Below are 23,638 nucleotides of genomic sequence, written 5' to 3'. Positions count from 1 at the left end.
GCTGAGCCAGGTCACAGGGAGCTACCTCATTGGCCTGCAGGGAGAGGGTGAGGGAGCCCCCACCGTCCATGCCTGTGTCGAGGTACAGCCGCATCACTGAGGGCATGCCCGACCGTACCGACACGGAGACACTGTCCAGGGGCCGGAACCGCGCAGACACCACATCCACGTCTTCCCGCACGACGGGATACCTCGTTTGGAAGAAGGAGCCACTGCCCAGCCCGTGGCTCCTGCCTGGGTCTTGGTGGACGAGGCTCAGGGGCAGCAGGCCAGTGGAGGCGTTGCGGCTCTGGCTCTGGCTGCTCTGAAGGTGCCGCGACGTCATGGTCTTTGGCCTGCAGGCTGACGGGAGCACCAAGGCTCAGCCGGAGGGAGGCGTGGGGGTCAAGTGCAGGGGGCAAGACATCCCGGCCTGCCCTCCCTGCACAACCCACCTGTGAGGGCAGCCACGATGCTGAATGCCACGGACACCCGGGCCCCCCCCCAAGCTCTTGGCTGTCACTTGGATCCACCTGCCCCAGGGCAGCGAGGGTAGCAGCAGGTGGCAGGTCCCAGTGGGGCCGGGACAGGCCAGTACCTTCTGGAAGTTGCTGAGCAGGGTGGCTGAGCCCATGGTGAGGTGCACGGGGCAGCCCAGGCTCCCGTTGGACACACAGCCCTTTAGGTCCAGATGCAACTCCTGGGTGTACTCAGGGATGAAGGTTCTGTGGCCAAGGGTATGGCCTGGTTTAGCTTCTGCAGCTTCCACCAACCTTCCCGCGTGGTTTGCACTCAGGGTGGTGGCCAAAGAGGCCCCACTGCCCAGCACAACCCTGAGGCCCAGGCCCCTGGCTATCCTACCAGCCCAGGGACAACAAACACCAGGCCCACCCACTCCACCAAGCCAGACGCTGGGCCTCCCCCAAGGGCTCCCACTCACTTGAGGCAGCTGGGTCGGGAGAGGAGGGTCTGCAGAAGGGGCACATCTGGCTCCAGAATGGAGACCTCCACCACCCTCACGACCAGCATGTCCGGCTGGCAGACGTAGGCACAGGTGGGAGCAAAGCCCTAGGGAAAGAATGAGTGGTGGGGGAAAAGAATGTACACGTGTGGGGGAGTTGGGCAGAGAGCCCAGGGGGGCGGCTGGCGTGGGCAGGACTGGGCAGGGCAGCCTAGAGCAAGGCCTGCGCTGAGGACGTAACTGCCAAGGACAGACATTCCTGCACCGAGGGGTCCTGCCCCTTCTACGTGGGCGGCACCCCGCCTCACCTTCACCTCAATCTTGTGGGATGAAGGGGGCAGGTGGGCAGCCACAAACCCGTCCCCGGGTGCAGGGTGGGAGATGGTCACAGAGGCGTTGCTCTCGGCATCTTGACGAGGAAGGGCGGCTGCACAGAGGTATTGTCGGGGAAGCTGGTGCCCAGGGGGCTGATGACCGGAGGGGCGGCGTAGCGGAATACGTGGAGCAGGGAGAGCAGGGCAGGCATCAGATGTGGGCCTTGGGTCGGCGAGGGTGGGCACCTACACGGTGATCGCCACGTTGGCACACGTGGGGCTGCCTCCCCGTGACACGTGGCACAGGCAGCGCAGCAGCATGGTGCCTGGGGGCACGCGGAATTGGAAGAGCCTGGCGCCGCCATACCAGCTGTAGAAAGACAGCTTCTGCGGGGACTGCGGGAACTGCCCGGACACCAGCCTGACATCTGCGGGGAGAAGGTGCTGTTAGCCAGGGGGGCACTGCCCTGGCCCCAGAGAGAAAGCGCAAGGAGCCATGCTGGGTGGGTCTGCAGCCCTGGGACATCGGCCAGGCCGCTGCCGCCTCCAGCCCCTGGCAGTTGTGTCTGGCCTGGCAGGGCCCGGGACTCAAGTTTTCCCTGGGGACTCACATTCCTGCTCAATTTCTGCACACGAAACACTGCTTCCGTCACCTTTCCAAGTCCCTCTACCCCCACTTCCATCTCGTCACAGGCTCACACCCCATGCCCACTCCCTGCCACCTCTGTCCAGATTGCCCACAGCCCACCTCGGGCCTTATCACAGCAGCACCCCAGCATAGGTGTCCCCAAATGCCTCAGACCTCGGTGGGAACCAGCCTCTCCGGCACGCTACTCAGGGTCTCCCTCACACTGCAGCCCTGAGGCGCTCAGGGCCCAGAGATGGAGGCTGACGGACACAGGAGGTGATGGGGAGCCCCACCCCTCCTCACCTCTGCTCTGGGTGCCGGACACCAAGACAGCCCCTCCTCCTCGGAGGCTCCCAGCTGAGGGTTGTGTTCCATGCTCTTGGCCCCCCTGAGAAGCCAGGGGCCTCAGATCTAGAGGCTGACCACCTGCTCAGGCCCACGACAGCTTGGGGCACAGCTGGACTGGAGCCTAAGCCCTCTCGCCCAGGGAGGTGGCAGGCAGAGATCCCGGGGGGAGGGACCTCAGGCTGGAGGGCAGGCCACCCATGCTCTGGTGGGCACGTGCAGGGGCCCAGGGTGGACAAACTGCCCGTGGCCCCAGCGTGGGGCTCCTGCGTGAACGGGTCCTTCAGTGCCTCTCTGGCCCCCCAGCCCTACACCTCCCAAAGCTGTCACTCTGCTCACCCCCCATCACGGCAGCCTTTCCAACCAGCTCTGGGGTCTTCACAGAGGCCTGAGGCCCCATCCTGGATTAGACCCCTCCTGGGAGTGTCCACGAACCAGGGCATAACCTCCCCTGGCACACGTGCCCATGCCGTGCGACACGGGTGGGTGAGGGTGCCCACTGAACAGCTCTCGGTCCCCCCCCCCACCGGGTGGCTGACTAGGCCCAGGGGCTGGCTGCATGGAGGGAGCCCAGCCCCTGTGCCAGCTCAGCCTCGTGCCCATGACTGTGGATACCAATTACCCTCTCTGCGTCCCAGCCTCCTGATGAGTTATCCAAGGTGGTGACCCTCCCTCCAAGGTTAATGGGTGTTAAAGTGCTTCCAGAAGAAATGCACGGAACACAGCAGGCTATGGCCTCACTTTCCTCCAAGCTGGGTGCCTCTCTGCCCACAGGAAGACTGGAAGCTCATACCACGCCATCGCTAAGGCTGGTGCCCCTCCACGTGAGCAGGTAAGGGAGCCAGGAGAATAGCTGGCTCTCCTGCCAACCTCCTGAACCTCCCACGGACACACGCTGAGAAAAGACAACCCACTCGCAAAGCCAGTCTGAGCTCCACTAGAGCCACGCATGGGGGTGCTGGGCAGCATTCCAGGTGTCCGCTGGCTACCAGGTCCGACCCACCAGGTGTGGCCTCAGTGCTGAACTAAGGCTGCTGCAGCCCCTGGGATAACATGATGACAGGGACCAAAAAAAACGAAAAATGCTTGTTGCTGAGGCAGGGCCGCCTCCCCCATTCCCTCCTGAGAAGTAGGGGGCCTTAGCGAAACAGCCAGCCAGCTGGCACCCAGCCCCCTGACCTGAGAGGGGCAAGGCCTTCTGACGTCCATGGCCCTGAAGTACCAGCCCGCGCACACCTGGAACCAAGCTGTGAAATTTCAGCAGGTGCACCAGAGAGAAAACACCTGCTCAGGGGCGCCCCTAAGACCAACTGGTCCCCCACTCCCAAGACCAACACAGCCCCTCCAGCATCCCCCACTGTGGGCTGCAGTCTCACCTCCCTGCCCACAGGGTAACCCTGGTGAACACACCAGGCCATTAACACACTAGTCTGGGCCGGATGTGGTAGGCACATCTCTGGTACCAGGAAGTGCCAGCTGTGTGCACCCCAGCCTGGCCCCACAAGCCACTTCTAAGGACACAGGTGAGAAGAGAAAGGAAAGTCCCTGAGCCCATCCTGGGAACCTGAGAAAGGGCATTCGGTCCTGCCCCCTCCAAACTAAAGCAGGCACCTGCCCCCTCAACAAGCCTGGGAGGTGAGAGATCGCCCAGGTTTTCCAGCTCCCTAGCCTCCCCCCAGTGACCCCTCACTCAGCCCTGCCCCCGGGGTGGTGAGAAAGAAGATGAGGGTGGTGGTATCCAAGGGAGCAATTTAATCAGGAGCTGGTCTCGGGGGAAGCTCCCTTTTATTTCAGGCGGCACCAAGCGCTGAAATTAGAGGCATGGCCCTCAAGGAAATAGGAGCTGGAGGGGAGCACGATCTTAGAGAAGGGGTGGGGGCTGGGAGCCCCAAGTGGAGGCAGCAGGCCTAGACTCTACTGGAGGGCCTCCTGCCCACCCCAGGGGCGCACCAGCCTCATGGCCCTCCCACAGGAGTCAGGGGCGGTCCCCCAACACCCCCAGTCAGGCTGAGGGGCAGCAGCTCCGGTCTAGCCCCCTCGACGGGCCTCGGTCCTGGGTGGGGCCTCTCAGCGAGCAGAAATGCAAGGGCGCGCAGAGAGTGCCCAACGCCATTTACTCGGAACCGGGTGGCCCAACGGCCCCTCAGGGCCGCCTGGAGCCCAGGCCCCCGGAGCGAGGCCAGCTGCTGGAAGTGACTGCACTGGGGCAGGGGCAGCCACTGGGGGCGGGGAGAGGACGCCCACCGGAGCCCCGCTCTGGCCGCTTGCTCCCCACTCTGCCCCTCTCCCAGAACAGCTGGGCGCCCTGGAATGCCACCGCCTAATCCTTCATCCCGGCTGGCCTGGCATCCGGAGCCCCACTGGAGTCCCCAAGGACCCCCGTGGGCCTCTCCACCTCCAAGGAAGGGCGCGTGATGGCCGTGACCGACGTGAACGCGCTGAGTAGAGAAGGGAGGGCACGTGCCGAGGGTCCCGACGGCGGAACCCGGCCCTGGGCGCAGAGGAGGGGGCGCCGGCGTCCGCTACTCCCCGGCCGCCTCGACGCGAGCTCTCACGAGGTCCGCCCTGCGCCCCAGCCCGGCGCCGGTGAGCGCGCAGGGGCCCCGGGCGAGTCGCAGTCCCCGGGAGGGCGCCCGGGCCGCGCTCACCGCTCTCGCCGCTGTCGCCTGCGGCGGGCGGGGGCCACGCGAGCAGCAGCGGCGGCCCCGGCCCGGGTCCCGGCGCGGCCCTTGGCTCCGCGCTCGGCCTGGCGCTACCCGCCCCGCGCCCCGGGCACTCCCGCCGCGAGGCGCCGCCCCGCTGGAGCCGGGCCGGAGGGACCGCGCGCCCCGGCGGGGGCCCGGGGAGGAGATCGGCCGGGGGGAGGCCGCGGACGGACGTGCGGCCGCGCGGTAGGGGGCGGTCGGCAGGACGCGGGGGCCGGGGGACCGAGGCAGGCCGGCGGGGCGGGGGTCGGCAGGCGCCGGAGGTCCGAGGGGGCGGAACGCGCGCAGAGCTTCCCACCGGGACGAGTGTGTGTAGAGCGCACACTTAGGGGAAGATGGAAAGGCCCCTCCTGTACAAGGGGAAACCCGGCACGCTCACCCTTTACACCGGGACAGATGGCAAACAGATCGCACGCCTTCCACGTAAGGATGTAAGTGCGAGATGCAAGCGGTCAAGGGACAGAGGTCAGTTCGGTACTTGAGTGCCCTGTGCTGACTTAGAGCCATGCTGGGACCTGTACCATCCAACACCCACCTCCTGCCCCAGTGTGAGGTTCCTGTGCCCCAAGCTGACCACCGGGTAGGAGGAGGCTGTGGGTCCTGTCCCAGCTCTGCCCTCCCACGGATCCCCCTTGCTTGTCTGGGGGTTAGTGAACTTGGTGGATGGACAGACAGCCCTGGACTGGAGTCTGGGAACCTCTGCTAAATAACAGAGCAGTAGCAATGCAAAGAAACCCAGGACATACCTTGGCATTCTCATTTTGAAGGTGGAAACCTGAGGCCCAGCAACAGGAGAGCCTTGGGTAGAGGCGCCTGCATATGCACATTGTGTATTCCCCTTATTCCCCCCAACTATACAGAAAAACAACTGTTGTGGCCAAATTCACGAATCCCAGAAGACCACCAAGGAGCCGACACCGATGCAAAAGCAGAGAGCCTTTATTCGAGCTAGCTCCAGCTCAATCTCTCATCTACACCAAAGCAGTGGCAAGATGCCAGAGAAAGAGAGCGCGTTTTCCCCAGAACAAAGGTTTTATGGGTTTCCAGGGCGGTTTGGGGGGTGATGGCCGTGGCCCTAGCTGATTGGCTGGGCCTGGGCGTAGTTGGGGGGTGATGAGTAGTTGGAAGGGAAGGTGAGACACTTGGAAAGAGTGATCCAGTCATTAGAGGTCTTGGTGCATTTCCTTCCTGCCCTTTTTCTCTGAAGAACTTAGAAAACGCTTCCCACCTAATGCTCGAAGCCCCGTCAGGCACGTGGAGCCCACCCAAGGTAAGAAGAGGCCGTCTGCTCCCTTGGTGGTGAGACGGGGACCGTGGGTGTAGTCAGAGCAGGGTGAGGGCCTCTGGGAGAAGACCCCTGCCAAAACTCCGTATTAAACAATTAAGCAAAGACAGAGTCACATTAATTCTCTAAAGTAAAATATTAAACTAGGAATATAAGCATTCTTCAGTGAAGATTAGTTAAAAGTAAAAAGGCAGGAGTAACAGCCTGCAATGTTTGAACATCTCCCAGAAAAGAAAATACCTCAGCATAGCCCATGTATTGTTTGTATCAATTAAATGAGGCTATTGTAAAATTTACTTTAGCGGCTAAAAAGCCCAGTTTATCTTTAACTTTACCCAGATGCTGCTTTTCCTCCTCCAGCCCCTAATCAAGGAACATATAACCTGGGCAATTAATATAACAGGTAGGCCCAGCCGTAAACAACATAATGAAGGGCAGGAAGGATTCCATCTTAAAGATAAGAAGTTAAGAAGTAAGATTCTTAATTTACTATTTAACAAACCCACAATAACTCAGCTCACCTTGAAAGCAAGACAAGCAGCCTCGATTGATGTGCTCCCAAACCAAGAAACTGCTATTCTAAGAAAGGATCAAAGCAGTAAATTTCTTATGCAAACTGCAAAATAGTCTGGAAACCTCATAAGAAACCTAGTGTCTCCGTAAAAATAAACATGTAGAGACCATTTGGTGGGTCTGCATCCCCAGCTCTTTGTCTCTCAACCGCCTATAAACCCCCTAGACAACTTAGCACCCCCGGCTCTCCTGTGCGCCCCCAGCCCCCGCCCCCCAGCTCTCCCGAGCCTGGAGCTCTGTCTGTCCTCTCACCGTCTCTGTCAATAAAAGTCTTCCCGGCTCTCCTACCTTGACCGCTAAGCTCATTCTTGACTCCGCAAACGAGAACCCCGGCCTCAGTGGGAGGGCGCTGGCATGGCCGGGTCCCCAGGGAGCTGCCTCCCTCTGCAAGGTCTGTTCGCCCTCGGTCAGTGCCCACTGCCATTACAGTGCCAGCTTGAGCCCTCTGCCCCCATACCCACGCTCGCCTGTCCCAGGCCAAGCCCCTTCATCCTATGAAGAGGGACCGCGCCTCCGCAGGGGCAGGGCAGCGGCGGGCGGCCCCAGCACCATCCCCGCCGGGAGGCCACTTCGCAGAGGGAGTTCCCTTGCTATTTAACGGTGCCCCTTGTTCCCAGAGAGCGGAATGTGATGGTGTCAAGTCCACCAGCAAGGCAGGGAGCGGGTCCCTGTGAGGCCGCTGCGAAAACAGAAGAGCGCAGCAGCTTTGGGTGGGCGGCGCAGCGGCAGGAAGCAGAGGCGATGGGGGGCTCAACCTCCGTCCTGCAGAGAGGAGGCCCCTGCCTGGATCGCCGGCGGCTGCCCCGCAGGCTGGGGTGCGCATCATCCCGCAGGGGCTCTGGTTACAGGGAGGGCCCCCCGCGGGGATGCAAGGTGGCCTGGCCCCAGGGGGCGGGAGCCCGGAAACAGGAGGCAGGAGTAGCCCTTTGTCACTGGGTGAGTCGGGGTGCTCCAGGGGAAGAACCCACAGACCTGTGGGGACCGTGTAGGAGGAAGTGTAGGTCGGGACTGGCCTGTGACTGTGGAGAGCCCAGGGCAGAAGATGGTCATCTCAGCAGACGGTCTGCCCCCCCTGCCTGCTCTCTGTGGGCTGGGCTGGCTGATTGGCTGATGCCCCCCACGTTCTCAGGGCGGATCCTAGGTCTCCTGAATCAAATGCTGGTCTTCAGAAATGGCAACAGTATCGGGTGAGGCTGTCAGTGTTCGTCAGTGTAAATCACATAACGACCCTGAAATTGACATAAGAGGGGGAGGGTGAAAGGATCTGAATGGCGGTAAGGCTTCTACATTTACTTCAAGTGATAAAATACTGATCATAAGCAGGTGGTACACAATCAGGCATGTATACTGTAATCCTCAGAACCTCTTAAAAAAATCAAGGAGGTACACCAAAAGTCAATAAATACATTAAAATACTAAAAAATATTCAGAAACAGTTGGCCCTTCAACAACATGCGTTTGAACTGTATGGGTCCACTTATATGTGAAATTTTTACAATAAATATATTGGAAAACTTAAAAAAAAAAACACATGGGCAAGGCGCTCAAGGCAGCGTAAGGGTGGGTGTGATTTTTGTCCCAGGCGCTGACCCCCGCAGGGGGGGTGGGCACCGGGCCGCGGGCCCCGAGACCCCTTTCGCGCGCCGTGTCCCGGCGACCCCGGAGCGCGCGCCGCCAGCGCACAATGCCCGCCAGCGCACAATGCCCGCCAGCGCACAATGCCCGCCTCGCCCCTGGCCCAGGCGCGCTGGCAGAGGGAGTCAGTCTGGTAGAGAAGCCTTGGACTGCGGTCGCTAGCTCGCTACCCAGACAGACCTCGCTGATCGCCCGTCATGGGAGGTTTTCTCACCCAGCTGGTGGGAGGGCTTCTCACCCAGCTGGTGGGAGGTTTTCTCACCCAGCTGGTGGGAGCCCTTCTCATCACTCTGGTGGGACTTCTTTTCACGGAGCTGGTGCGAGGACTTCTCACCCATCTCCGCTCACCGGCCCGCCCATCGGCCCGCCCGGCCCTCCTCGGAAGCTCCGCCCACCCGCCGGCCCCGCCGGCCCCGCCTGCCCCGACGGCCCGCCGCCATCCCATTCACCCCTCGGACCGCCCTCCTTCCCTCCGGTCCCCTTGGAGGCCTTCCTGCGGGTAAGACACGCTGACCCTCCCAAGACCGAGGACTTGACTTTGTTTTTTTGTTTTTTGTTTTTAATTTATTTATTTTATTAAGGTATTATTGATATACACTCATGAATGTTTCACATGAAAAAACAATGTGGTTACAACATTCCCCCCTGTTATCGTGTCCCCCCCAGACCCCATTGCAGTCACTGCCCATCAGTGTAGGAACATCTTCCTCTTTGAAATCAGAGAGGAACATTTTGAGGAACTTGCCGCAGTAACTATGTTGTCTCAATTTCACACCCATGAAACCATCACCGCAGCCAAGATACTGAACATCACCATTCCTGCCAGAAGTTTCCCCGGGCCCCTCGGTGGAGCCTAAGACCTCCCTCTCGCCCTGCCCCTGCTGCCAGGCATCCAGTGGTCCCCATTCTGTCACTGTAGATTTGTGTGCGTTTCCTAGAGTATACATAAGTAGAATCATACGTTTAATTTTTAAAATACTGAGCTTTCCCTTTCTGACTTTGTGAGACATGTGTAGCTGAATTAACAGTAAGATTAACAACATTGTCCTTTTTCATTACATTACATTGTGACCATGGGATGAAGCCTTAAAACAATGTTGCTGCCTTTCAGTAGCACATCTGTGTTTTTCCCTTTTATTTCCCTTTAAGGCCTGGGCCTCCGAAGAGTGGCTTCAGTTCCCAGAGCTCAGATGGCCACTTGGATAAGAGACCCTCCACCTATGCTGTGAGCTGCTTGAAGGGCACGTGCACATGTGGCATCCGTCTGTCCAGCCGCAATGCCATTACCAGTTCCTACAGCTCGACTGGAGGCATCTCTCAGGTTCCTTCCCCTGGTGCTGTGGAAGAAGTGGGTTCTTTGCGTTTATTTGTTGATTGTGCAGTGTTTACTAGCTGCCTTCTGTCAGATGCTGAGATCACCTCTAAGGTGACAGCAGTTACCAACCCCTGAATGTTCGCTATAGACCAGTGGAACAAACTAGAAAGCCCAGAATGCTTATGTGGAAACCTGGATGCAAGACAGAGCCACTACTATAGATAAATGGACAAAGGATGAATACTTCAAAAATGGTACTAATCTGATTAAAAGGGTAGATTGAGTCTGGATTGCATTGGGTCATAAACTCATCCTATAGGTACTGGGAATTTAATGAAAGTCTTTAAAATAAGTGGTTATAATTCTTTTTAGAAAGGATGTAGTGTAGACTGGAGAACAGCTCAAGTTTTGCTACCAGAATGACTTGGGTTCAAATCTTGGCTTTGGCACTTAGTAGCTAAGCTATAGACTCTTGGGCAGGTAAATGACTTGAACTCTCTTTTTCTCATCTCTAAAGGACTGTTGTAAAGATTGAAGGTGATGTTTGAAAAGCACCCATTACAGTGCTTGTCAGTAAGTGGGCACCCGATATATAGGAGCTTGAAAAAAATAACGCATGTGTGGAGGAGGTTTTTGAGAGGAGAAAGAATTTGACATAAGTTTTCATCCGTACCAAAGGCTCTTAGAGTAATATAAATGACATGTTAATGATCAATGACAAATATAGGAGATGAAGGCCCCAGCCAGGCAGTTATGGCAAATGCAGAGGACAATAGTATGAAGTCTTTATTCTGCACTAGGCCCTCTGCTGAGCACTGTACACACATTTCCTCAATCAGTGATCACAACAGACCCAATATGAGATACACAGTCAGTCATTGCTCCTCCTCACAATTTTATGTCAAATGTCATACATACACAAAAGGAAGGGAAAATACCATATGAACCTCCACGTAGCTCCAGCACTTAACTGTTTTGTCAGTCCTGTTCCGTCAACACCCCCACCCCAGATTGGTTTTGCTCTTGTGTTTTAAAGCACAAACATGTTGTTTCACCTGTAGGTACTTTAGTGTATTTTTTAAACTTTTGAACATTAATAACCACAGTACCTCTATTCCTCTGAATAATCGTGACTTAATGTTAGTTATTATCACTCCAATTTGCCCTTATTACCCAGTTTTATTATAGTTACTTTGAACAGGGACCAAAAATCAACTCATTGCATTTGGGTCACATGTCTCTTATACTCTTTTTTTTTTTTTGAGTTATTAAAGGTATGTAATTAATATATGTAACAAAAAATCTGAAGGTAAGGCTGTACACTTACGGAAATAATGATTTTGACCTACTTCATAAGGTAGTTGCAAGGTAGTACATATAAAGTGTTCAGGAGTTTATATTGTCCATTGTAAGCATTCAGGAAGTGCCACCTATTACTATTATTTTAAATAAGTACAGTCATTTAATTTCGGGGAACTTAAGTCACACTCAGAGCTTCGGACTTGACATTATACGATGCTATGTATGATGGCCTAACAAGCAGGCAGGGTAAAAATAATCTTAAACTTTTTAACAGGTTGTTTTATATGTTTTAGATGTACCCCTTATGGCTTTTAATCTACTTATAAAGCTTTGAATTTATGCATGGTTTCACAGAGTGTAACCTCAGTCTTGAGCAATAGTTATGTTTAAATTATTATAAAGTACTTTTGTGACACAACAAAATTATGTTGTCCTCATAGGATTGAATTTCAGTCATAGAGAAAGTGAAGGACTTGTAAATTATCTTCACGTTAATCAGTAGCATAATGTACATATTTTATTAAAAAGCGTATTCATTGAAAATCATGAGGTATTATTGTAAAGATGTCTTTAAACTTGGGTTTTAAATATAGGTCTTGTTTTTTTCTTATTCTAGAAATGTTCATTAGTTTATCTTAATTTGAATTACTGCTTATTCTAACATGTTGCCTGTAACATTACCCTTTCAAGTTGAATTGTGCTTTTCATGGGGCGTGAAGAAAAATTCAGCAGGCAGTTGAATGAAAACAGGTCAGGTCGGGTTTCTAAATGTTTGTCACTTGTGGTAATTTAGACTTTACTATTTTTTTTCTTTCCTTAGGTATTTTATTGTGTATTCAAGCAAGTATTGATGGTTAACTTAATTTACACTGTTACCTGCTGAGTGTATTGTTAGCAATGCGGCTAGCGTATGTGAACTGTTCAATGGCTGGCTCACTTAAAGTGTTGCAGTGACATGAGAGGATGAGGGACGCACCATAAAAGGCATGGAATGGGGTGCTGATAACGACTGAGCCTCAGTACTTTTCTACTTGGTTGTATATGATAATTGTTGGAATGTTAAGATAACTTGTGCTTTTTTAAATGCCTGTTTGTACAGGAAATGTTTTCCTAAAGCACGGTTCAGAACCGCGAATTATTCCTAGAGATTGTGTCGGAAGTTGCTAATATCTGCTACATGGAAACCTGCCTTTCAGAATAAATATTAGTACTGCTGTAATTTGAAATCAGGCATTAAAGTACTGTGAAAACACCAGTAGCTGACAAAATAACGAAAGGCACCTCTGCCCCTTCTGTGCCCGCACTCTTCCTGTGAAGGCAGGCTTGGGTGTTCAGGGGCCTTCCCCGCAGACGACCGCAGCCTCTCTTTAATGGCCTTTTTAAAATGTGCAGAAAAGCAGTTGTCAAAAGCGTAACCATTCCATGGAACCACCACCCAGGCCAAGTTAATAAATCATTTTCAACATCCCCGAGCCCCTCTCATACCCACTCTCAGTCACTACTCCTTCCCTCTCTTCTTTCCTGATTATTAGCACCACATATAGTTGTCCCTGTTTCTGAACCTCATATCAATGGGAACAGAATATGCTTTCTTTTATGTGTGGGTTCCTTCACTCACCATTTTACTTGTGAGATTCATCCGTGCTGTTGCAGGTAACAGGGGTCTTTCATTTTCGTTGTGTATTCTCTTAAACTGTAGGATATATCGCAACTTAACCATTCTACCACTGGACGTTTGGGTTTCCAGTTTGGAGCCACTATGCGTAATGCTGCTCTAGACATTCTTGTATTAGTCTTTTGGTGCACATATATCAAGTACGTGTATGTTCGGTCTTAGCAATTTGACCAATTGTAGAAAGTGATGTTTCAGTTAATACTCCTACCACAGCAGGGGAGCTTTTGTTCCTGGAGTTACACATCCTCACTGACACCTGCTGTTGCCACTCTCTTTAATGACCCATTTCAGTGGGTGTGAAGTAGCATTTCATTGTAGTTTTAATTTGCATTTTCCTGATTACTAATGAGTTAAAAGTATGAGTTCATTGGCCATTTGTACATCCTTTTCTATGAAGTGCCTGTGCAAGTTTCTTGACTTTTCTATTAGGTTCTCTATCTTTTCTTTACTGACGTATACAAGTTCTTTATATGTTCTAGATGCAAGCTTTCTGAATGATATATGTTGCTGTAAGTAAGCGTCCCCCATTTCATTCTCTTTCAGTCATTTCACTTGCGGTTAGTGTCTTTTCTGTGCTGTTTAGGAAATCTGTGCCTGCCGAGGGCCGTGATGATCCTCTCCAATAGTCCTTTCTAGGAACTTCATTATTTTTCCTTTCACATTTGGATCCTCACCTGAAAAACTTTGTTTTACATGGTGTGAGGTCAAGATCAGTCTTAATATTTTTCCATGTAATATCCGTTTGATTCTGTAACATTCACCGAAAGAATGGGTCACCCTTTCCCTATTGCTCACAGTATCGGCTTTGTTGCATGTCGGTCCCTCCCTGCTTCCAACCTGCAGATAAGGGGGGAGACACGATGAGATCCCGGAGACCTGAAAGGACCAGCCAGGGGACTCGAGGCCTAACAGCGCAAGAGTGGTGCTGAGAGGGCACCCTTTGTATTTATTGAGCACATACGTGTTCACAACAGTAGAATCCTGTGGGGGGGACTTACTAGACAATCATTAACCAACTGGAAACTGCACCCTCAGCAGGCTCCGGTCTCCTGGGCCACGATGTCTCACATGGTATTGAAACAATAGCAAAGGCAATTAGGGCACAGAAACTGTCTTGGTCTTGTTTGTTCTGTTCTTGATCACTTATCAGGAATTACAGGAAAAATAACCAAGTCATATATGATTATACGTTTGATTTCTATGCTTGATTTCTATAGTAATCCCACAGTTGCAATTGAAATGCCCACGTGTACGCGGATCCACTTCTAGATTCTGACCTGTTCCGCTGCTCTGTTTTTCTGCCTGTGCCCATCTTTTTCTCTTCCCTATGCTGTACAGTCTTTATGTTTTGATATCTAGTAGAATAAGTCACCCAACGCTGTCATTTCTCTCATTCCTCTTCTGAAGGCTCTTGCGTCACGACCCTGTGCATTTCTACATAAATTTAGAATCAATGTGTCAGTTTCTACCAAAACCAAAACAAAAAGCACTTGCTGAGCTATTGATTGGGATTGCCTTTAATCTAACAGTTATTTTGGAGAGAATCGATATTTGTACAGTATTTAATCTTAAAATCCATGAACACCGTACATTCTTCACTTATTTACATCATCAACTTCTCTGTGTAGTGGTTTTTTGTATCTTTTATTAAATTTTTCCTAGATGTATGTTTTTGATGCTGTTATAAATAGTACATTGAAAATTTGTTGCTTATGTTAGAAATGCAACTGATTTTTGTATTCAGAAAACTTGCTAAACTCTGAACATTTATCTGTATATTCTTCCGGATTTTTATATGTATGTCATGTCTGCAATCATGACACTTTTTCTCCTTTCTTCCAGTCCTTTTATTGTTTTTTTATGCCTTACTGCACTTGGCTAAGATCTCCAGTACAATGTTGAACAGAAGTGATAGCAAACATCTTTGCCTTGTTTTTCCCAATCTCAGAGGGAGCACTTTCCAGTTTTCTATTGCATGTGACATTTGAATATAGACATTCTTTGTAGATACCCTTATTGGATTAAGGGAGTTCCGTTTCCAAAGTCATATTGTCAAGTACCAACTTTAGGAGCCATTCTCTTATGTTTTTCTGTTTCTTTAATTTCTGTTCTCATAGGTACTATTTCCTTCTCCCTTTCTTCATGTTTGAGGTGCTAGGATGCCTTTGTGGCTTTAAGCGTGGATTCTTAGATCACTCGGTTTCAGCCTGTTCTCTTTTCTCATGTATGTTTTGAAGGTTACTGTGAATTCAACTTTAGCTTCATCCCACTAGTTTTGAATTAGAAGGATTTTTCATTTTCATGCAGTTAAAAATATTTTCTAATTGCCATTGTGATTTCTTCTTTGACTCATGGGTTACTTAGAAGTACACTGCTTAACTTTTAAATGGTTGGGAATTCTCTAGTTATCTTTTAATTACGGGCTTTTAGCTTAATTCTGCTGGGTCACATGGTGTCTTCATCAGTCCTTGAAATGTTCTGCATTTGCTTGATGCCCCAGCACATGTGCAGTTTTGGTAAGTGCTCCACCTTCACTTGAAGGGAAACTTTACTGAGAAGTGCTGCCTTGTGGTTTCTCTTGCTTGGAACTTACTGTGTGGCTTGATGACTTTGATGGTTTTGAGAAGCTCTCAGCCATTATCTTTTATACTGTTCTGCCCTGTTTTCTCACCTCTCTCTAGTAACTATTCTAGGACATGTTAGACGTCTTCACGGCGTCCTATGTGTGTCTCTGCGTGTTTCCCATCGTCTGTCTCCCAACCATCAGTTCTTCAGTTTTCCAGTTCACTAATTTCAGTTAGTCAATTTTATATCTACCATTTCTGCCTGGAATCTCCATACTGTCATTTAAATCACAGTAACTCGTCCCTCTAAAGTCTTGACCACTCCAGTATTTGAATCTTCTGTGCTCTGTCCACCTGGTTAGTGGTCAAATCTTATCTTACATGCCTGATTTTATGTGTTGTTTATCTGTCAGACAGTGAAAAACACAAAACAAAGTGGCACTAACTTGATGCTCTGGGTGGTGGTGTCTTTCTCCAGAGAGGTTTCCCTTTTCCCTCTGGCAGGCAGCCAGGGAGGGAGCAGATTCCTCTGCCTACTTGGGACTGACACGGATTCTGAGTTGTCCGTTCTCGGGGGGCTGGTTTATTTCTGATTGCCTCCTGTCTTCTCGTGTAGCCTGTGTGATCCCAACCGAGGTTTTGTTAGGACCCCTCCACTTTGGAAAGCTCTGAGTCCGTTATTTGTGTCTTCAACCCTGTGAGGCTGGGGACAGCTGCTCGCAGCCTCCGCACTGCAGCTTTCCCTTGTGGAAACGGCAGTCACCTGGGGGAAATGCAGACGTGGAGGCAGGCTCGTCTCTGGGCTTCTCTTCTCTGTCTTGTCCCCACCGCGTCTCACGGCGTTAGAGCTCTTCCGTGCCGCCGTGCCTCCAAACAGATGCGCTCCTCATCGTCTTCAGCATTTGCTGCGTGCCCTCAGCAGGTGGTGGGTCTAGAACACTGTACGAGGCCTTTGCCACATTTACTTGTAAAGTTCCCATTACCGGTGGAGCCTGTGACCTAAGGCAAGACGTACACTCACTGGCACTGACAGTTGTTGGATATTCTGTTGTGAGTAGTTAGCAGCCCCCTATAGGTGTGTGATGTTTGAAAATGTAAGTTCTCAGAAGCAGGTGTCAGGAAGCAGAGACTATACGTGAACCTTCTTTACCCGGTGCCTCATTGGAAGAACGGGCGGTGAATACTGAATGCAGTGCGGTCAGCCCAGGTGGCAGCCCTCATGTTTGGAGTGAGTGGTAGCATAGCTACTAGACTTGATTTAATTTTTCCAGAGGAACACTAGTAAATACCCAAATCCTAGCTGAGCAAATTAGAAGTTCTAGCTTTGCCATGCTAAATCATTACCAGCATTAAACTGGGACTGATTATGTAAATTAGTACCAGCATTAAACTGGGACTGATTATGTAACAGAACGTGAGAAGTCCTCTGACCTCTGTGTGTGTGGCATTGGTGTCTCCGTTTGTCTTAACAGGACCTACTGTTTTCCAAAGCAGAAATATTTGCAATGGCCTTAAATTGCCAAACCTCCAGCTTGCATTTCTAACCTTTTATCCCTTTATATACACCCATAATTAAGGCAAACCAGAATGCCTCCTAAGAGCACCTAATACTGATACTTTCCTGCTTCCTTACCTTTCCTTGTTCTGTTCTCTGTCCGGAATGACGTGCCCGTCCCACTGCAAGCCTATATAAAGTTTGCCTTTCTTCAAGTGTGGTTGTCTTTTTTAAGCCAAATCATGAAGGACCATCTCAAGTGCCCCCTTCATCCCCCGATTCCTCTAACTGAACTCCGCATGGTGGCTTCTTGGCTCCTGGGCACAGACCTTCTTTATCTTTCATTGCTGTCATCATTTCGTGCTCTGCCCTGTCTCTTTTCCAGATTGTCAATTTCTTGACGATGGAACCGTCATACTTGTCTTGAGATTCTTTGTGGAGTCTGAAGGTATAGTGTCCTTATGAAGTAGGAACTCGGCAAATAAAAACGGGACGCCAGTGCTGAGCTACCTGCCCGAGACACAGGCTGCTTCTGGGAGTTGCCTTGCTGCGTGCTCCTTGCCCGCTCTCCCCGACACGGTCGTGATATTCACATGGAATTGCGAGACTCCGTTTTTACATGGTACAGACATGAATTCATCAGTTTAATGGAAAAGACGTGCCTTTTAATGTTGCTTATGGTTTTGTTTTTGTTTCGGGGTGTTTCGGTTTCCTATTTTATTTATGGTTTATGGAAACATTAGTATGGTTGAAAATTCAAATGGCACAAAGGGTGTACAGTAAAGTCTCTTTCCCATGGGACAATATTTTTAGAGAGAAAGGTTCTTAGTTTTATGGAACAGTCTGTCAGCTTTCTGTCTTCTCTCTCTCGTACAGTCCCTCCCTACCCAACCTTATCTAACTGCTTGTCTGTTTCGTTATAGTCCTTTGTTTGTTACACTTCTAAATGTAAATCTTTTATCACATCTGTGTGGTGAGAGAAAGCACTTTTCCCCTAAGTGTTGAACTGGATTCTCCTCAACCCTGGCTGGTCACGGATAGATGGCTGTAGGGATAATTATCATGTGACAGTAAATGTCATAGATGTTGCAAAAGTCACAAGCATCACAATAGCGTATTTTTTAATTTTAATAAAATAAAACTGACAATTCAATGGAAGCAAGACTAACCTAGCTTCCTGGCTTCTCTTCACGGGAACAGTCTCTGAGTGTCCCTTTATCCTTTCCGTGGACGAGTACAGAGTGGCCTTGTGTGCGTCAGAGCCCGCTCCCCGCCGTCGCTGAGTATGACGCTCCACTCTTCAGGACATGCAGAAAGGACGCTCATTCCTCTGCCGTTTATTAGCATTCCATTACTTTTTCCGACTTCATTCCCCATAGTTAATACTGGCAATTGACTCACTTTCCAGAAGCTCCTCTTCACAAAGAAGTGTTTTTGAGTCACGTGGAAAGGAGACTTTATCTACAGTGATGGATTAGAGCCACAGAATTATGTTGACGGTCAGTCCCTAAGTTACTACATAGTGTCAGTCACGTGACTTGTGTTTGGCTTTTAGTTCTGGAAGAGGAGAGGTCCCAGCTCGTCACCCTCCTCCGGTCCCTCCTCGTTCCGCCTGCAGACAGCAGAGAGGTCACCAAGGAAAATGAGGTAACCAGTGATTTGCCGTGTGGACTAATCAGAGGGCAGGAAAGGAGGGGAATTCACTCAGCACTTAGGCCATCTGAGACTCCGACTTGGAGAATCAAAGCGGTTCACATCTGAAGGGCGGCGATGGTGCCGCCCTGAATCGCTCTGTCTCTTGCAGTCATCACACAGTGACCACACCGGCCTCTGCTCCCCGTCATGCTGCAGCGGGAGGGAATGGGATGTAAGGGGAAGGGCTGCACAGGACAGAGTGACCAGAGTGACTGATGGGAGTGGGCGGCAGGCTTCACATTCTAGACCCCAGCTGACCCTCCAGGTGTCCGACTAGAATGCCGCTTTCTTAGAGATAGAGGTGTGACTGGAACTCTCGGAAATTTGCCAGGTTGGACGTAAGGTTCTGGAGATTGTTTTGTGCTTGTGTTAAGACGAAGGTGTTTCTGTGGCTTCCCTGAACTGCCTCCCTTCATTTCTTTAGGCATTTTCTTTGATTTATTTTATATGTTGTCTTGACACACTGGGATCTTAGTCATGGTTGTTCTCGACGTTGGCCAGTCGGTAGTTAGGAGGGTGTAAGAAGTTATCCAGTACTTACTTGGGCCTCTTCCTCCGACAGAGGAGAGGAGCTTTCTCCTCATTCCGGCTCCTCAGCTCCCTCCATAGGAGACAAGCAGTCCCAGGGAGAACAGGGTAAGTTGATGAACGCATGGCATGTGTTGGTGGTAGTGTGTATGGAGGGCGCATGGGCCATGACCCACTGGACACATGTACTGAGCCTTGATTTGTGTGGGGCCTGGTAGTTACAGAGAGAGACGTTCCTGTCCTTCGGGCTTCCTGGTCTGGTAAGGGAAGGTGGCCCAGACTCGTAGAGCATGACCCAGGCCACCTGGGGGGTTCGGGGTAAGGTAAGCCTAGGTGGGGGAACCTGAGCAGTCCAGGCAATTTCTGTCCAGTCAGCAACCGTGTGCACACATTTGGAGCAATTCCCACCTCATGTCGTCTTGACTGTCAGAAATAATCTTGCGGACACCATCCAAGAGCCCAAACCATGGAAGATAGAATCCCAGAGACACCTAGTGACAGTTCAGTGTTACAAACTAGGCTGGCTAGACAAACCTCTCCATTTCTGGAAGAGAGGAGGAAGGAAGGAAGTCGGGTCCTTTATTTGCAGGCACAACCACACCTGGGAAGCAGAACTGGGATTCTCCACCTACGCCCAGCAGCTCCCGGCTCCGCAGACGCAGGTTTCCCCTGGTGCCCTCCAGGCGAGGGATCCCGCTGATCTTGGTATGGCCTGTCCAGCCGCCCCTGCCCACCCCAGCCTGGCTCCCCTGCGTCTCGGGAACGGAAGGGTGGGCACACGTTTCTTTCACTGCCTTCTGACCGGCTCGGCTTCTCCTTCTTCTCCTGGTAGCCTCCAGCTCCCGTGCTCTGCGGCCCGATCACACGCGAAGAGTATTACCGGGAGGAGCAAGCTCAGTCGGAGAAGTGGCTGAAGTGGATCTTCCAGGGTGAGGGTGGTGAGGAACATGGGTTAACTTCACACTCCCGAGACGGTTCCCTTTGGTTCCCTTTTGGTCTTTCTCCTCTGAGAAATCCACCTCTTGGGTTCTCAGTGGGCTCCGAGCACAGTGAGCCCTGAGACTGAGAGGAAGCATTTGTGCACGAGTTCCCCCGAGTCCCCAAGCCTCCCCGTGCTCTGCGAGGCCCCCAGAAAGAATTCCCCTGCCAGGGAGGACAAGCGTTTGTCTTTCTTCCTTAGAAACTGCATCGAACTCGGAGGGTGGGGACCCACCTGCCACCCCACCTTCTCCTCCGAATGTCACCCTGCCCGCTGCTGAGACTGCTGCTCCCGCAGCCTCCCTCCCAGCCGCAGTGACTGACGTGCTGCTGAGGCACTTGGAGCAGTTGGCAGACTTCCTGTGCCTACCATCTTGCCCAGGTGAGCGGGAGGGCTTTCTGGGCAGCACACAGTGCCATCAGCCTCTGCTCAGGTGAACGCAGCATTCCAGTCGGTCACTGAAACGGCTGAACCTGTTCTGGCTTGGCACACCTGAGCTGGTGTAGGCCTGGCGGCTTCAGAACCCTCTCATCAGGCGCAGATTGTAGGGAGGGGCCTGCCGCCCTTAAAGCTGGAGAAGGCAGCCTGGTTTTGGGAGTCAGACGGCTGTTGGCTTGCAGCCCCATTCCTTAGCTGCTCTGAGCCGTGCTTGGGTTCAGAGGATTGGATTTTCCTTAGTGTCCACACATGGAACCCCTGCTAGGCCAAGGTTTATCCCCTGCTGTCTGCCTTATGATCTGTGAAGGGTAGAAATAAAGAGCCCTTCCTTGATGTTGAGGAATGAATACTTGAAGAACCTGTGGTAGAGATGAGTCGGATTTGCTGACTCCTGAATCCCTGGCACAGCAAGGCTTCTAGAGCACCAATACCGTCACATTTCAGATACCAGAATTCACGTTTTCTGTTCTTCCTAGAATCGGCTGCAGTGGCACTGTTGGGGAGGAGGCATTGTGTATTCCCTCCATTCTTGTTCCCGCCGTGACAAAGAATTGAAGGGCAGAGACACAGTAGTGAGCAGAGGAAAAGTTTTATTTAAAGTTACTTAGAGAAAAAGTGCAGGCGACCTCAGAGAGAGAGGAGCACCCTGACAGTTTTGGGGATCCCCATTTCAGGATTCTTCAGGAATGTGACTAAGGGCTTGGGGTGCAGACCTGTTAGGTGGGCCTTGAATACTTAGAACTAACTTAACACAAGGGACTTCCTGCTCTGATTTCTCCCTGGGAGCCCGGCGTTTCTTGGTCTGGGAGCAGATCAAGGCTGCCTGCCCGGCCCCGAAGGTGGGCTGAGTTGTCTGTTTGCTAAAGAGTAAGTGAAGCATCTTCTTAACTTCCTGGGTATTAAGACCCAATCTTATTTTGAAGATGGAATCCTTCCTGCCTGTTGCTATGTTGTTTATGCTGGGCTTGCTTGCCATTATTCATTGTGCAGATTGCAAACTACTTGATTAGGGCCAAAGGAGAAAAAAAACAGCAGATAGGTAAAGTTAAAAACATAAGCTGAGCCTGTCTGATTAACACAATAAAGCCATGGGCTCTGCTGAGGTGCCCTCCTTTCTCTGGGGAATATTCAAACATTCCAGGCCAAGTTGCTCATGGCTTTTTGAGCTTTAACTGATTAACTCTAGGTCTTTTTTATTGGGCTTTTTCCTGGCCTTATTCTCTTTCCATCCCACTGATATCTATTTTCCTGTCTAACAGGGTGCGTTCCCTTCCCCTCTGGGTACAAGAAAGATGTGACCTCACTGGCAGTCATGCGCCGCCGAGGTTTGCAGATAGGCAGCAGAGCTCAGAGAGGAGCTGTTTCTGGCAGGACTTTTCCCAAACCACAGGAAAGCCAGGTAAAAATACCTTCCCGGGCCTCCTGCCTCCCAAGGAACTCAGCCTGGGAAGTCCTGTTGAAGCACCCAGGGTTCTGCGGGCCTGGCCCTCCACAGCTTAGGGCACACAGAGAAGCAGTCTCTGGTAGTAACTGCCCTGATGAGGTCTTTTTCCATTGGTGCAGGATCAAGATCCCTGGGAGCCCGACAGAAAACGCAGGCGTATAGCATAGATAACCACGCCGGCAGGAAGTAGCCTACGCCCCATGCCCCCACCCCAGACCCCTCACCCAGAGGCACCGTGTTCCTGCAGGAGCGCCCACAGGAGCCATCTCATTCACTCCCCACCACAACCCCGTGCAATGCCCCTGTTCTTCCCAAGGAAGGGAAGCTCCAAGAGGCAGAGAGATGGCACCACGACGGAGAGGCACGTCCACCTGTCTCCAGCACCTGCCCCACTCTGCAAAGACCACCCATCTGGGAGGCTGAGGGCTGGGAGCCAGTTCTAGGCCCCCCACTGCCTTGCTGCCCGACTTGAGTACGTCCTACCGTCAGGCCAAATCCACCCTGAGAGCAACTGCTCCCAGACCCTTCCTGCCCACCGAGCCCCTCTCCTCCTGGTGCCCACCTCCTAAGAGTGGGGAGAGGGTGTGCGAGCGGGAGGACCCGGGGTGTTGTGGTTTAAAATCACAGCTCTGGAGTCCCCGCTGCGAGGATGAGAGCCCGGGCTCTGCTGCTTCCTGGCCACAGACGTCGGGGCCATCCCCTCTGCTGGTCCAGCTTCAGTGTAGTGGAGGTTCAACGGGAATAATGTGCACTACTGGGCATTAAGTGAAACAACGTATGTAAAAACTTAGGGCGGCAAACCCTCAGTGAATGGTCGCTGTCACCATCATCAGAATAAATATCGTCATTATTATTATTATTCCCATTGCACCAAATGACAACAGAGGCTTGGCCCCTGTTATCCTTGTTTTCTGTCAGAGAAGCGTGAGATGAGAGAACAGGAAGCTCCAACAAGGACAAAGAAAGACCCTGTGTGTTGGCCGGTGAGCCAGGGTTTGTGAAAGGTGGGGTGGCTGGGCAGAGGGGGTCATTGGCTAGAAACTGGACCTAGCGGGTCAGTGGAGCAGCTCAGTGATCCCTTCTCATCGGGGGGAATGAGGAGCTCCCTCTCACTCGCGGCATAGCTGAGCCCCTCTAACCGTCACTTGGGGCCAGGGAACCAGGGGTCACTCACCGCCATGACCAGCTCGAATGGGTACTCGTGGACGCGGACAGGAGGCTGGTACTTCTGCACCATGTCCTTGCAGGAGCGCCCACAGGAGCCACTCAGGCACAGTGAGCACAGAGCCCGGGTGACAGGTGACTGGAGAGGCAGAAGCGAGAACCCTGCCCGCTGCTCCCCATGCAAGGGGCAGGACCAGCCCCTCTTGGCCCCACCCACGCATCTCCCCACCTCTCAAAGTGATGCGACTGGTCTGATCCCCACATGACTCCAGGCCAGACCCCAAACACCTGCCCTGTTCATTACCAACCGCCCCAGACCACACTCACCCCTCCAAGAGCAATCAGCACCCCGGAACTTTCCTTGGTGCCCACCCCTTCACACTGAGGCCCTCAAAGCACTGCCCACTGCCACTTCATGAAACACACATTCGCAATTCTCACACTCCTACACTTCACCACCCACGCACCCTACAGCTCACCACAGGCGTCCTGACCCTACGGTCCCCCCAAGTATCATTGCACCCGCCCTCCCATGTGCCTCCAAGACATCCTGACATACACACACTGTCTTCGCCACATTTAACACGCGCCCTATCTCACACGCATGCACACCC

At 52.1% G+C, this 23,638-nt stretch overlaps 1 protein-coding gene across 1 annotated transcript in view; it reads left to right on the top strand.

The window, feature by feature from the left end:
- The window catches only part of LOC140843938 (nuclear envelope pore membrane protein POM 121-like), a 31,697-nt gene extending 8,978 nt beyond the window's left edge, over positions 1-22,719 (top strand). Inside the window, exons 2-9 of the mRNA XM_073214487.1 lie at positions 9,575-9,773; positions 18,332-18,423; positions 19,034-19,107; positions 19,589-19,704; positions 19,832-19,937; positions 20,180-20,359; positions 21,676-21,815; positions 21,980-22,719. Of these exons, the coding sequence (XP_073070588.1) occupies positions 9,575-9,773; positions 18,332-18,423; positions 19,034-19,107; positions 19,589-19,704; positions 19,832-19,937; positions 20,180-20,359; positions 21,676-21,815; positions 21,980-22,027 (955 nt within the window). The 3' untranslated portion in view covers positions 22,028-22,719. The remainder of the gene's footprint in view (positions 1-9,574; positions 9,774-18,331; positions 18,424-19,033; positions 19,108-19,588; positions 19,705-19,831; positions 19,938-20,179; positions 20,360-21,675; positions 21,816-21,979) is intronic.
- Positions 22,720-23,638: the final 919 nt, after the last annotated feature.

This window comes from Manis javanica, chromosome 10, assembly GCF_040802235.1.
Source record: "Manis javanica isolate MJ-LG chromosome 10, MJ_LKY, whole genome shotgun sequence".
NCBI classification, from domain to species: domain Eukaryota; kingdom Metazoa; phylum Chordata; class Mammalia; order Pholidota; family Manidae; genus Manis; species Manis javanica.
Note: the sequence above shows the minus strand (reverse complement) of the source record. Positions and strands in the feature narration are given on the sequence as shown.